The sequence below is a fragment of the Lutjanus erythropterus genome, chromosome 6 (genome assembly GCF_056507025.1).
Source record: "Lutjanus erythropterus isolate fLutEry1 chromosome 6, fLutEry1.hap2, whole genome shotgun sequence".
Lineage (NCBI taxonomy): Eukaryota > Metazoa > Chordata > Actinopteri > Lutjaniformes > Lutjanidae > Lutjanus > Lutjanus erythropterus.
The window spans coordinates 38,760,312-38,774,635 of record NC_139322.1 but is presented as its reverse complement, the minus strand read 5'-3'; the positions used below and the strand labels follow the sequence as shown (position 1 = coordinate 38,774,635).

General features: G+C 38.1%; 1 protein-coding gene across 1 annotated transcript; it reads right to left on the bottom strand.

Moving 5' to 3' along the window:
- Positions 1-3,855: 3,855 nt before the first annotated feature.
- On the bottom strand, positions 3,856-8,010 carry LOC146325710 (uncharacterized). The gene is made up of 5 exons (XM_084720074.1): positions 7,863-8,010; positions 7,713-7,763; positions 6,819-7,013; positions 5,174-5,416; positions 3,856-4,993 (listed from the first exon to the last, which is right to left on the bottom strand). Exons 1-5 carry the CDS (start codon positions 7,924-7,926, stop codon positions 4,797-4,799), a joined length of 750 nt encoding a protein of 249 aa, XP_084576200.1. The 5' UTR covers positions 7,927-8,010; the 3' UTR covers positions 3,856-4,796.
- Positions 8,011-14,324: the final 6,314 nt, after the last annotated feature.

Here is a 14,324-nt window from a genome sequence, read left to right as displayed (position 1 = left end):
GCTATAGGTTTTTTAATTTATCTTTATCCGAAAGATCAAAGGTCAACTTCACTGTGACATCATAATGTTCAGCTTTTCATCACTCACTGTTCTCTTTTGTTAAAAGTTTTTAAAAGATTTATCTATGGTTGAAGGACGTCACTGTGGTGTGGCGTCAAGTTTTGATGTTTCACCACGAAACAGGAAGTTGTTGTAACTTTGTGCCGCCCCAAATGTAACATGTCTAATAAGATACCTAAAATACATCTACAGGACAATATTTAGTCAGTGTTGCAAAATGGCTCCATCGTGCTCCCTGCAATATTCCAATGAAGCAGCCCCCCACAGTACGTTTCATCAACATGTACAAAAATCAAGAGGCACATGTAACATGTCCAGGCGTACAAAAAAAGCCCGTAGGAGCCACAGCCTAAACCCAACAGGAAGTCAGCCATTTTTGAATTAAGTGGTCCGTTTGGCACTTTTTGTACGTTGTTTGGTATTTTAACAAACTCCTCTTACAGAATTGATCAGATTGACTTCAGCATTGTGTGCCATCTAGACTAGTTTGTGATCAAAAATTATTAAAAGATTTGGCTGTTGTTGAAGGGCGTGGTGTTGAGTTGGGATGTCTCATATGAAACAGGAAGTTACTGTAATTTGAGTATAAATTATCCAATCAGCCCCTTCATACGTATTTTTGAGAAGAGTCCCTTCATGATCACATTTACATCCCAATCAGGAGTTCTACTCATTGCACCACCTGCTGGCAACAGGAAGCAAGCCTCATCTGTGCTGTAGTGCCACCCAGCGGAGACAGGAAGTGGCATCAAACTCCTTCCTGCAGTGTCCAAAACGCGTGACAATTCAGAGCCTTGTTGATCAGTCCGGTCTGGTGATGGGGTCACGGTGGGCGCACGTCCTGATGTCTGACATGTCTGACAGAAATATTATTTAACGAATCTGTCAAAAAGTAGAAAGTTTGCCAGAGCTTGAGCAGTATTCCAACTTTTTTTTAAACCAGGAAGTGAGACAGGGGTCTTTAAGGTATGAAAAAAATTGACAGTGTTGGTAATAATAATTTTAATGTTCTTTTTGGTAGGACATGATTTGTCTCAATTCTCAAGAATGGGTGACATATTTTAAATAAATTTAATTGAAATAGTGCCCATCTGTGATATAGGCTTTGTTGGTGTGTAAAGGGAGCAAACCCTGCAGGCCCTGCAGAAACAAGGCAGATGCTCTTTAAAGGTCCATTAGGAACAAAGCTCAACATATTAATGATTTTCTGGAGTCTCCTCATGGCCCACGCCAACTGGCAGCATTCAGAAGTGTTTACATCCAAACAGTCAGTCCCAACACACTCTGGTGGCATATTCTCCCTCCTGTTGACAAGCAGCCAGTTCTCTTACACTGCTGTCATTTTGGATAATCAGGTTTTCCCCCTCCACAGAGAGCGCGGCTGACGGTGGAAGCAGATGCTGCCAGGCTATCGCTGATCCCTGAGCTCAATCACATCTATTACACCGCCATGATGGATGTCAGCTGTTCCTCCTCCTCCTCTCTGCTGATTATTAACAGGCAGTTGGCTGTGTAAAATGTCCAATTACACCCTGAAACAGGTATTAATTTGAAAATATGAAACTTTACTTTCTTTTTTTTTATTGCCAGAGTCTACAGGGAGGCAACAGAGTGAAACTGTGGATAATGTTCCCTGCAGAAAGAGCTCCACTTAGTGGACAGAAAGAGAATGCAGGATGTAAAACACTTCAACTGTACATTAGTTCTAAGATAAGATTAAAAAAAAAGAACTTTTACAAGAATATAAATACCATGCTGCCCTATCTTTTTCAGATCATCCAGTGTATTTTGTTCATTTAACTTTGATCTGTTGACTGTTAAGCTTCTTTAATCTTTTAAAATCCCAAGAGCTACTTTTTTTTTTAAATAAAGAATTTTATGACTCTCAAGTCAGTGTTCCACAACCAAACCTTAGAAGATTTGCCCATAGTAATGTTTTTTATTAGCACACTTTCAAGTTTTTTTCCCCTAGATGGTGCTAAACTTCTTTTGAGCTCAAAGTGAGTCACTGTGACAACAGCTCTACTGGACCTGCTTTGCTCAAGAACACACCGGCAATGTTTTCTTATGTTTTTCACAACTAACAGAACAAGAAAAGGAAAAACAAATAAAGCTAAGAAACCAGGCACAAGGCATGAGCATTCTTTATATATATATATAAAAAAAAGGAAATTGGAGCAAGGCAAAGTACAAGGAATATCAACAGCAAAATAAATATTAAACATAAATATACAAAAATAATGAACATATTTTGACTTCTTGGTCCACAGTTTTGTAGGTTTTCTGCTTATCTATCATGATAATTGAAGACGTTGAAAAAAGTGTCACTGACACTACTGTTCCTCTGATTGTCTCTCTGCTGGACTGATTATGTAGCTCACTGTTAAGGTTAATATATTCTGTTCTATATTTTATACTATACTTACTACATTATTTTATACTGTATTATATGTTATCCATACTATACCATATTATATTGATATCAATTTCTGTTATATTGCTGTAGGTCTACTGTACTATATGTAGCTTTCATCTTGCTATGCTATGTATCAATTTTTTTTATTATATACTGTGTCATGTAAATATGCTCACAGACCTTTGCATTACATTCTATATCATATCATCTATCCTTGAGAATTTGGTGATGTCCTAGCAAAAAATAAATAAAGAAAGAAATTATTAATGCCAACACTCAAATTCCAATTTTTGGTGAACATTTATTCTGAATGGATTTATGTATGTGAAATATAAGTAATTTATAAAATGTTTTGGTTTGCATTTTGTTTGATTTTTTTTTTTTTTTTTTTTTTAATTTCTAAACTTGCTCTATGCCAGAAAACATCTTCGCCTTCAGAATCTAAAACTAAATGTGCTATTAAAATCAACTTTGTTTAAAAATCAAGTTTTGCTGAAAAAATGTGGCAATTTAAAGTTGTGTGCCCGTTTTCTGTTAACTCCATCATATTTTTTGCAAAAAAAACATGATATCTCGGGTCTTAGCAAAGTCCAGAGTCAAGGCTGACAAGCCCACAGTCATGAACTGAAATGAAATTAATTATTTAATTTATTTAATTAATTATTTAAAAATCTCTGAGTATATAAAATTAGGTCTCAAAAACAGTTCTCTGCTCTGAAATGCTGGGGGTGTGTCTGCTTTGCTGTCTCAGTGTCGAACACTCGAAATATGGACGATTGCGTCTATCAGCTTTATTGGACATGTCCAGACATGTTTGAGCCACCAGAGCCAGAGGACAGTGACAGGATGTTTTTTTTTCTTCTGTGTCGGGTTGTTGGACTTGAAGTGAGCTGAAGTGAACAGCTGGGCTGATTGGGAGGGTTGTGTGGGGGGAGGTGGGTTCATGGGGCTTATATAGTGTAGGGGGACCATGGCTCCGACACGTCACTGAGCCATGTTTCAGGTCCGCCCAAAAAATCCTGAACACAGAAATCATAAACAACAGTTTAATGGTCTAACTCCATAATTCAGTACTACATAGTTCAGAGTGTTTTTCTGCAACTATGTTCTAACATGTATAATGTGTTCAGAAGAAAAAAAAACTTTTCCTTTACAGGGACTTAAAGTATCAACTTGCTGAGAATGAACAGTGTTAACGATTAATTCAGGAAATGAACTGATTCATGAATTCTAGGCTTGGCATAGAGTATTCTTAAGTCCACGTTAAGTCATGAGTCATTGATGTTAAAGTCCAAGTCAAACTCGAAATTCTTTTTTGATATTGTCAAGTCAAGTCTGAAATCATTAAATTTGTGATTCAAGTCCAACTTAATGTAGTATGTGCTGAAGCAACAGAGAGCTTCTGTTTCCAAAGAGGAAGTGTTAAAATGCTGCTTGATTTCTCTTTATTTCTCAAGGTGTTTGAAGCATACAGTGTTGTAAGAAGTGGAACATCCAAGTCCTGACATTTGGTTACAAAGCAAACTTATGTATTTAGCTTCACAAAACCAAAACAAGATGATCCTTTGAAAGTTTTTCATGTGATGATTGAAAGCCTCTGAAATGGAATCACATTCAGCTCAGTTGTTTTGTAACAACTTCTGCAGTTCTCATGAAACAAACATAGATGAAGACGACCAGGGCGTGTGGTGGTCCAGAGAGCAAACAGATACACAGTCCTTTGACAGAATACTGCAAATGCGTGAGTGGAATGATTTTGCGTTGACATCAATTAAAGAGTAAAAGCAGTAAAATCAAACAAAATTACAACAAAATTTCTAGCAGCTGTAGCTTCTACCTGATATACACTGAACGATCACTTTCCGTGCTGCAATAGAAAAGTAAGATAATGAAAAACGTCTTAAAATGTGTAGCACCTGCACGTGCAAAAATGAGTACTGCAGTCCAAATAGTGAGTTGGAGCCACTGACTGTAAAATAAATAGACTGAAATCCTATTTAATATATGATAATTGAAGCAAGTTGTCTTCCTGCTCCTTCTCCTCAGAAGCTCTGCAGGCTGCTGCAGGAGCTCCGCAGGACACACGTAACACTGTGAATTTGACAATAACAAGGAACAACGGGTATATCTGGAAAAATTCTAAACCAGTCTCTTTCCAAAAATCACAACCCAGTTACTCAAGATAATCCACAGATCTTGTTGCGAGCAGTTTCATGTAGGAACTGTTTTTTTTTCTAGTCCAGAGAAATTAGTTCTGCTAGATTCGACAGAATGCAGAAAGAAAGTTCCTGCATGAAAATGCTCACAAGAAGGTCTGTGTTTAGTACAAAGCTTTTGTAAGAATGTCTGCAATTTTCAAGAAACCAAATATACAGATGGAGATGACCAGGGCGTGCCCTGCTAACACGTAGACCAGTGTGGTGGTCCAGAAAGCAACCAGATACACAGTCCTCTGACAGTAAGACCTTGCAGCCACGACGCGACGGGTTTGTGGAGCGTTCAGGTGCTCTCTGTTTGCCTCACTGCTGCTGTTGCCACTGACCAAAGTTTCAGTCAGATTTCTCTCGTTGCTAAAGTTGCCACTGACCAAAGTTTCAGTCAGATTTCTCTCGTTGCTGAAGTTGCCACTGACCAAAGTTTCAGTCAGATTTCTCTCGTTGCTGAAGTTGACACTGGCCAAAGTTTCAGTCAGGTTTATTTGACTGCTGATGTTGCCAGTGGTCAAAGTTTCAGTCAGATTCATTAAAGTCTGGTTGTTGTTGTTCTTCTTGATCATCCAGGTGTGGTTGAGGTTTGGAAGGGTGTGGTTCTGGTTATCTGGGGTGAGGCTGGTCTTGTCGACGGGGGGAGAGGGGGTAGAAATGCCGTTGTTGAGGCTGTTTTGGTCTGTGGCAACTTTGGTGTAGTTGGGTGGATGTATAGAATAAATATGGTAACTGCCTGAAGATGGAAAGAGACAAAATGGATGTATTAATTAATTGTTTACAGTCCTTTGGTTTGTTGAGTTGATATGTGAAAACTCCAACCGATCGTAATATGGAAGTGGATCAAGATTATTATGGAAAACTATATAGGCTAACTGTAAGGCTGTCAAGTGCAAGCAGCTTATTATGGCCCATATTTACATTGATTGTTAGGTAGTGAAGTTTAGCAGCCGTGGTAAGTATGAGAAAGCAGTATAAGTAAGGCATAATGCCCTTCAACATGTCCATTATCAGAAATTAATGCATTTCCATGGTTGTGTTGGCAGAGTACATTACTTGCTGATTATGGACACCTTGAAAGCCATTATCCTGCTTATATCATGGTCACTTGCCAAAGGAAAACAAATAATAAAACAATAAATGTGTGTTCTGAGTTTGTCACACCACAGAAACATGTATTATTAACCACCCAGCCACATTTTAATGATTAAAAAAATCATTAAGTTAAGGGGGGGTGTTCTGCTCCACAGTGTCAAACACCACCACTACGAACTGACAACAACCTGAAACATGGACGCTCCATTTAGCAGCTTTATTTGACATGTTGGATGGTCTCAAGGTTTTTTTTTTTGTTTGTTTGTTTTCTTCTGTGTTGGGTTGTTGGAACTGAAGTGAGCTGAACTGTTGGGCTGATTTGAACTGAGAGAGTCGCTGAAGGTAAATTTGTAACTGAGCGTTAGGCAGGGTGAGGGAAGTGGTTCATATGTCAGATTGTGGGGCTTATATCGTGCTCAGGGACCGTGGCTCTGGCACGTCACCAAGCCATGTTTCAGTTCTGCCTGAACACAGAATTTGTGAACAACCTGTTTAACAGTCTAACTCCACAGTTTAGTTATACATAGTTTTCAGTGTTTCACATGTTTTCAGCAAATATTTTCTAACATCTATAATGTGTTTAAAAGAAAAACTGAATTCCCTTTACATAGACATTAAGACCATTATTTTTTTAAATGCACTTTGCAAGTTATTCCCAAGCCATAAGTCAGTTTCCCTGGCAATGCTTGACTTATACTTGGAATAATCATCAGCATCCCATAAGAGTTTTATGCAATCTAAACATTGTCCATAACTCCAGTAAACAGGATGAACTTGGATACTTGGATTACTCTTGTGTAACATTTGTGTGAGCCACAATGGTTAGTTTTATAACTTAACAAGCAAGAGACTCTGACATACCCTGCACCTCAGAAACCACCAGCAAAAGTGCAGAGGCTGAGGCTCACACAGCTAACATTAGCCATGCTACAACTGCTGCTGACTCAGCAGCTATGGATAAGAGTAGTATGGGATCCATGCTCTGTCTCTGTATCAGCTAAGCGGTCCATAACCTGAAAAAGACCAGGTCCAGTGTGACTCACCAAAGATGAACCAGACGAAGGCAAACAAGACCAGGCCGAGGGTGGACAGCATCCAGACGATGTTTCTCGGCGATGTTGGACAGAGGAGCTTTGGAACAAGTAACAGGAGCTTCAGCAGCAGGGCTATGATCCCAGACACCATCACGTACACTGGGATCGCTGGTGCTGCTGGACACTCATCTATGTACACTGCACCTGTTAACACACAGCAAATGTGTTTGGGAAATTGAGACAGACAAATGGTTTTGCGATGATTTTTATTCAAGAGTAAAAGCACAAAACAAACAAAATTACAGCAAAATTTCTAACAGCTGTAGCCTCTGCCTGATGTTCATTGAATGATCACTTTCTGTGCTGCAATAGAAAAATAAGATAATGAAAAATGTGTCTTAAAATATGCAGCAACTGTGCGTGCAAAAATGAGTACTGCAGTCCAAATACCAAATTAGAGCCATAGACTGTAAATTAAATAGACTGAATCCTGTTTAATATATGATGATTGAAGCAAGTTGTGTCTCCTGCCACCTCCTCCCCAGAAGCTCTGCAGGCTGCTGCAGGAGCTCCGCAGGACGCGCGCAACATGGTGAAATTGACAATAACAAGCGACAACAGGTATATCTGAAAAAATCAAAAACCAGTGTCTCTTTCCAAAAATCACGACCCAGTTCTTCAAGATAATCCACACACACTGAGGCGCTGGTTTAAAATTTTCCAAATGTATTTTGTTGCTATTAGCGCCACAAGTCGAGTGCCATTTAGTCCCGTCCCATTTAACACTACAGGCCAGGGGGAAAATGTGTATTTTTTCATTTTGAAGAGAAGAGTCCCTTTAAACACAGTTCAGTGGTTTCATTAATGAACAGAACAGAAAAGACATGTCAGTGGATGACTTACCTAGAGTGATCTGGGCTACTGGCAAAGCTGATACAAGGAGAATGGCGCATCCTATAGAAGGATATAGAGAAGGTAGTTCAAATGTACTGAAAATAAATATAGCAGTTATTTTTCTTTGCATATGTATATAGTTTCTTTGTAATTACTCACCTCCCATACACACACCTGTATTACACAGTCTATATAAACAGTTCCTTAAGAAGTTCTCCGCCATACTGACAGCAACGTGCTGTAAGAGAGAACCACAAGTAAAACACACTGACACAAGTTAGAATAACTGTTTATGAGTTGCCAGAAGACTTACCGTCTGTCCTCTACTGCGTCTCTACAAGCAACTGAGGTTGGCTCATTGGCCAAGTCAACATGTCTCAACTCCTCAGTGTGTCACTATAAGACACCTCAGGAGGGTAGACATAAGCCAGGACTTTCCCCAGGATGTTGACTCAGAATCACAATATTACTGCAATACTAACACCTCTACTACCACAACTACTACAACAGATGGTCGTTCTGTTATTATCCCATTACCAGGTGTACAAATGAAAGAGGGACCCACAAAAAGTTCAGACATTTAAAGAATATTGTCTCTTCTTTTAGCTCTTGAAGTCTCCACCGACCCCTGATGGAGATTTTTAGTTACCTTCTCTGATGCTTACTGATGGGTAATGTTTTATTTTGAGCCTTGTTATGTTATTGTTGTCTTATTTTTGACCTTTGTGTCAGCTTTATGAACAATATGACAGGAACGATCAGTTAAAGTGTAACGGTGTGTGTATGTGTGAGACAATGTATTGGTGGCGGCGCTGTCCGTAGTTGGGAACTGGCTAAGCTTTAGCTGTGTTTTTTCTCCTTCAGTTAAGTCTCACTTATTTTATCTACCTTTTGAACTGTTGGATGTGAGGAGTGGTGTTGGTCCATACAGTGACCCAAGAACACAGAGAAACTCACTGCAGCTTTAAGCTGAGTAGGGGGACAGCCTTTTGTATTATTTTCATTTGCTCCTTTGTTTTTTTTTTTTTGTTTTTTTGCATGAATATTTTGTTTTGTTTGCAGTTAAATTAATTATTTTAGCTCCTCCTATTAGTTGCTATAGCTTAATTCCATCTTTTCTCATAATCTCTTGATGCACTGAGGGATTGATAAATCTGCTGATTTATGTCATCCTCAGATTCTGCCACCACTGGATGGTGAGGGACTAGAGACTGATGTAAGCTGTAGTATGAAGCTGGGATTGGACTGTTTTTACCTGGGCTGCACCCTGTATGGACCCCTTTAACCCACAGACCGGGCCTTGGTGATATTTTATTCTTCCAAAGGGACTTGGACTCTTTTAACTTGTTTTTTAAATCTGCTTTTAACTTGAAAATGAATTATTTTATGCTTCACTTTAACAGTTGTTGTCTGCATGCTGTTATGGGTCGGTAAAGTAGCAATTCTTGAAATTCCCTTTTATACCCACACTCCATACCTGTGACAAAAGGTGTAACAAATTAATAGCAATCCATTCCCATGCATTGTGTTTGTCTTTGTTTGTCACTCTACTATTTAGTCCACCAAATAATACATGTTGCCTGGCTTCAGTCTCCTCTACATCACTAGAAAGTTGAGAAAACGTATAATTAAATAAATAAAGCGTCAATTTTTGAGTTTTGAGTCAAACTCTTAAGTCTTGAAAAGAACAGTTTTGCTGACCTACAATCTTCATCAGTCTCTAATTGATTTAATATTTTGCTTTTCTTCTTTAGATAAACTTTAATCTTTGAGTTTTAGAAAGCAAAATAATTCTGTAGTTCAAAAATTGTACAGCAAAGAAAACAACTAAGCAGTTTGATGAAACTACTAAAACTTGTCACAGTTCTGCAGGCCCAGTTTCCCTCCTCTCACTCTGCCTCAGTAATTTTACACTCTACCTGCCAGTCACTCCCACCTCATCAGCCCAACTCTACCCACCTGCAAGCTCAGCTGCAGCTCATCCCTAATCAGCCCAGTATAAAGCCTCTCCAGCACGTTCACTCATTGCCAGATTGTTCTACTGCGTCCATGTATAGAACTGATACCTGTGTGTCTTCATCTGCCCACACTCCTGTTTTGCCTGTGCTTCATTAAAGATCATTATTCAGTTATCCCAGTTGTTCAGTGTGCTGCACTTGGGTCCAAAATACACCCATAACAAAACTGTTAAGAACTGTCCAACGCATTATGTGATCTGAAAAAAATCTTGAATGATCGTGATCAGAGATCAGTTAAACGTTTTGTGAAATCAAATCATAAAAAATCAACGGTAGAACTCACAGCTATGTTTAATAGTGAAAATAAGAACATTTCCACACACAGTGTGAAGAGAAGTAAAGGGATTGAGACTAAATAGCTGTGTAGTCTTAAGAAAACCACTTATCAGTGAAGATAATCAGAAAAAAAGGCTTCAGTTTGTTAGGAAGCATAAAGTTTGGACTGTGGAGAAATGGAAACAGGTCATGTGGTCTGATGAGTCCAGATTTACCCTGTTCCAGAGTGATGGGGGCATCAGGGTAAGAAGAGAGGCAGATGAAGTGATGCTCCCATCATGCCTAGTGTCTACTGTACAAGCCTGTGGGGGCAGTGTTATGATCTGGGGTTGCTTCAGTTGCTCAGGTCGAGGTTCAGAAACGTTATGTGTCCAAAAACTGAGGTCAGCTCACTGCCTGAATATAATCAATGATCAGGTTTTTACATCAATGGATTTTTTCTTCTCTGATGACACAGACATATTCCAAGATGACAATGTCAGGATTCATGGGGCTCAGACTGTGAAAGAGTGGTTCAGGGAGCAGGAGACATCATTTTCACACATGGATTGTCCACCACAGAGTCCAGACCTGAACCACACTGAGAATCTTTGGGATGTGCTGGAGAAGACTTTACACAGCGGTCCAACTCTCCCATCATCAATACAAGATCTTGCAACTCTGGACAGAAATAAATGTTGTGACATAAAGGCGGTCCAACGAAATCCAACAAGTATGTGACTTTTTGGCCAGGCAGTGTATATTTTCCCACATAACTGACAAGAAAAAAAATCAAAAGTCCCTTAAAATACAGTGTGGAATGAATAAAGTAATAAATATTAAAGTTGAAGGAGAAGTGCCCCAAGGAATATATGTAGTCCAGGTGTGGCAACATGTGCTTGATATGAGTGATCACATGACTGAAGATTGCGTCAGTCCATCTTTTTCTTAATACAGCTTTAAGTGAATCCACATTGTTGCAGGAGACAGCAGATGATGTGATCAGTGTCTATGCAACACGGGCATTCTCCCAGCAGCATGAAAGGAAGGGCGGTGCTGCTACATGTATTGTGTCATACAGCACAGCAGTGTGTGTGTGTGTGTGTGTCTCTGACATGCAAAAAAACATGTGGTAAATCTGTAAATGATAAATGAGTCATCTTTTCTGTAATTTTGTATTCGTATTTCCATCCATTGGATCAGGTTTAGTTTTTAGTCTACAAAACACTGCTGGAGTTTCACAGGAAAACAGTGGTGCAGAATCTCCCAAACAAGGAAGTGAATGGAGACCAGTGGACCAATAGGTCCTTAGTTTGCAGCCATGTTCACGTGAACATACATGCTGTCTAAACTGTGTGTGTATTGTGAAGGTGTGCAAACAGCATGTTAGGATATTAGGAGACTTGGATTACACCAGACGAGCAGTATGGAGGCATTTTATGTTTTTTTTTTTTTTTTCCTTTTGTTTTTTTACATTTGAGAACTGGTCTCCATTCACTTCCATTGTTTGGGAAATTCTGCAACACTGTTGTCCTGTGAAACTCCAGCAGTGTTTTGTGAACTAACAAAATAAACGCGACCCTCAATCGGCATTAGGGCGAGTAGGTAATGACTGAATTTTCATTTAACCCCTTTAACATACTCAGAGTTTATTGAACTAATTCTGATCAGCTGCTCTGGAAGCGAAAACTTTTCCATCTCAGGCTGAGTCAACTCAGAGTTCTTTGTTGTTGTACTTATATACTTTTATGTATTCAGAGGTAATTTTTTTTTTTGTAAAATTTGTTAATGCTTGAAATTAAAGGTATAATCTACATGCAACATTTTCCAAACAATACCAATGTATAGATTCATGTGTATAGATTACCTTTCAATCATCACTTATGACCCACTAAAAGTGTGTGTCTGTATCTGCAGAGACCCTGCTTGGACAAATCCTACCTTTAACAAATGCCAGGTAGAAACTTGAATTCTGGTTAATGCTCCAGTGGAGCAGTGCTGCCATCTGCTGGTGATTCAGCAATACAACCATACAGGAAGCCTCCATACACAACATTTGCTCCCAAACATATTTATGAAAAGAGCAGCACACACAGAATACACTCATTCATAAAAAAAAATGTTTTCTTGCTGTGTGTTAACTTCTATAAGACTGTTGATTTACATCCATAATATATACCCTAGAAAGCGTCTTGTATTAAAGGGACAGTTCTCCTCAAAATGTTTTTTCCTCTGGCCTGTAGTTCTATTTATCCTTCTACATAGTTTTAAATAGGAAAAATATGATGAAACAATTAGTTTAATTAATTAATTAATGTATTTTGCTAGAAAATGTCATGCCAGATAAAACCTTATGACCTCATGTCTGGTTTATTTCATTTAAAGGGACTGTTCACCTGAAAATTGAAAATACATATTTTCCCCCTGGCCTGTAGGGCTGTTTATCCATCTAGATATTTTTGTTGAGAGTTGTAGAGTTTTGAGATATCAACCACAGAGATGTCTGCCTTCTGTCTGATGTGCTGGGGCTAAATAGAAGTTGTCTTGAGGTGCTTAAAGGACTAAAAAAATACATTTGACAAATTCAAAACCATTGTCTCCTTCCAAAAATCATGACCCAATTACTTAAAATAATTCACAGACCTTGTTGTGAGCAGCTTCATGTAGGAACTACTCTCTCTCTGGTAAGAAAGTAGTTCCAGGAGATTCTACTGCAGAAAGAAAGTAGTTTCTACATCAAACTGCTCACAACAAGAAAAAAATGTCTGTTCAGTCTGCCTCTAGAGTGGATCAACCTGACATATAACTACCTTACTGAATCTTCAGGTTATGTATTTCATGTATATCTGTCACTTTTTACACCATCAAGACACTTTATTTTGCTGTCTTAGTGTCATTAAACCAAACTCCATTCTAAGTATCTAAGTATTCAAGTATTTCATAGTAAAGCCATATTTTTTCACAGTAAAAATGCTATAACACATGACTGTTCTCCATCCATATTGCACATGTTCAGTCTGAGCCTCTCCCAACCAGAAAGACAGAAGACACGTTAAACATCTACTTCAATTCATTATCACGTGTTTAATTAAAGTTTGTTGCATTGAAAATTTTCATTGTTCTTGTGTCACACTCAAATATAAAGAGATTGAATAACATCTGTAACATCTGCACACAACTCCATTTAGATCTATGTTCTGTGTATATGAACAAAACTCAATGACTGTTTTTTGATAAATATTACTAATCAAACTATAATATTATTGTAAAACAATACACATTTCATCAGAATATTATTGAGATAAAAAGCAAAAGTTATTAAGTGACATTTCATATATTTTTAATATGGTGCAACTGTCCCCAGGGTTGGGGTAAGATGCAACATCTGACTTCTTCCTTTTAGATAAATCATAATAATCTTTAAATGGTATGGATAATTATCAGACAGATGTAAGTCTAATCAGGTTGTGAGGGTTACTTTAAAAATCTATTCCAATACAGTTATTAGTTACCTGTTAAAAAATGTAGTCAGTAACTTAAGTATCACAATATTAAAGTAATGTAACTTTTTAAATTTTGGATTACCTCATCATATAATATGGTGAAATTGTTTAGCCTAATATAGTGTATAGGGCTGCAACTAACAACTATTTTCATCATCTATTAATCAGCTGATTATTTTCTCAATTAATCGATCAGTTGCTTGGTCCATGAAATGTCAGATTGTTGATCAGAGCTCAAGATGATGTCCTCAAATTGTCCACAACTGAAGCAGAATCTAGAAAATATCCATATTAAAGAACTGAAATCAGAGAATTTTGACTTTTTAAACTTTATTAAATTCAGAAAAGACTCAGAATTGTCAGTTGATTATCAAAAGGTGCAGATTAATTTGATAGTTGATTAATAATAGATAGATAGATAGATAGATAGATAGATAGATAGATAGATAGATAGATAGATAGATAGATAGATAGATAGATAGATTTTTGCTCTAAGTCTTTGAAGTCCTTGTTAGGTTTATTAGTTTTGTGCAGTTTATTTATTGGTTGATTAATTTAATGATACAAAATGTTGACATTTCCACCCAGTAAAGCATTTTTCCACCAGAGGTCATGATAATGAATTGGCAGCTGTGTGTGCTCTGTGCATGTAATCCATTACTCTCAAAGCTTGCGTTTACTATGTGAAGATAAGGTTGGTGTAGTCCACACAGTCTCTGAGTAACTGAGAGAAATCCAAAAAATGTAGCAAACGTCCCTGGTCTCCCCTACTTCAATAGCAGCAGCCTGCTCGGTGTGATCGCCTTATTTCCACTTCCTTTTCCAGAGCGGCTGTGACAGCTCTG

What these genes read in the sequence shown, in the direction of transcription:
- LOC146325710 (XM_084720074.1), bottom strand. Translation starts at nt 7,926, where the DNA reads ATGGCGGAGAACTTCTTAAGGAACTGTTTATATAGACTGTGTAATACA. An exon ending in TACAGGTGTGTGTATGGGAG is followed by an intron (nt 7,764 to 7,862) that starts GTGAGTAATTAC and finishes ATCCTTCTATAG; the next exon opens with GATGCGCCATTCTCCTTGTA. An exon ending in TGGCAACATCAGCAGTCAAA is followed by an intron (nt 4,994 to 5,173) that starts TAAACCTGACTG and finishes GCAGCAGTGAGG; the next exon opens with CAAACAGAGAGCACCTGAAC.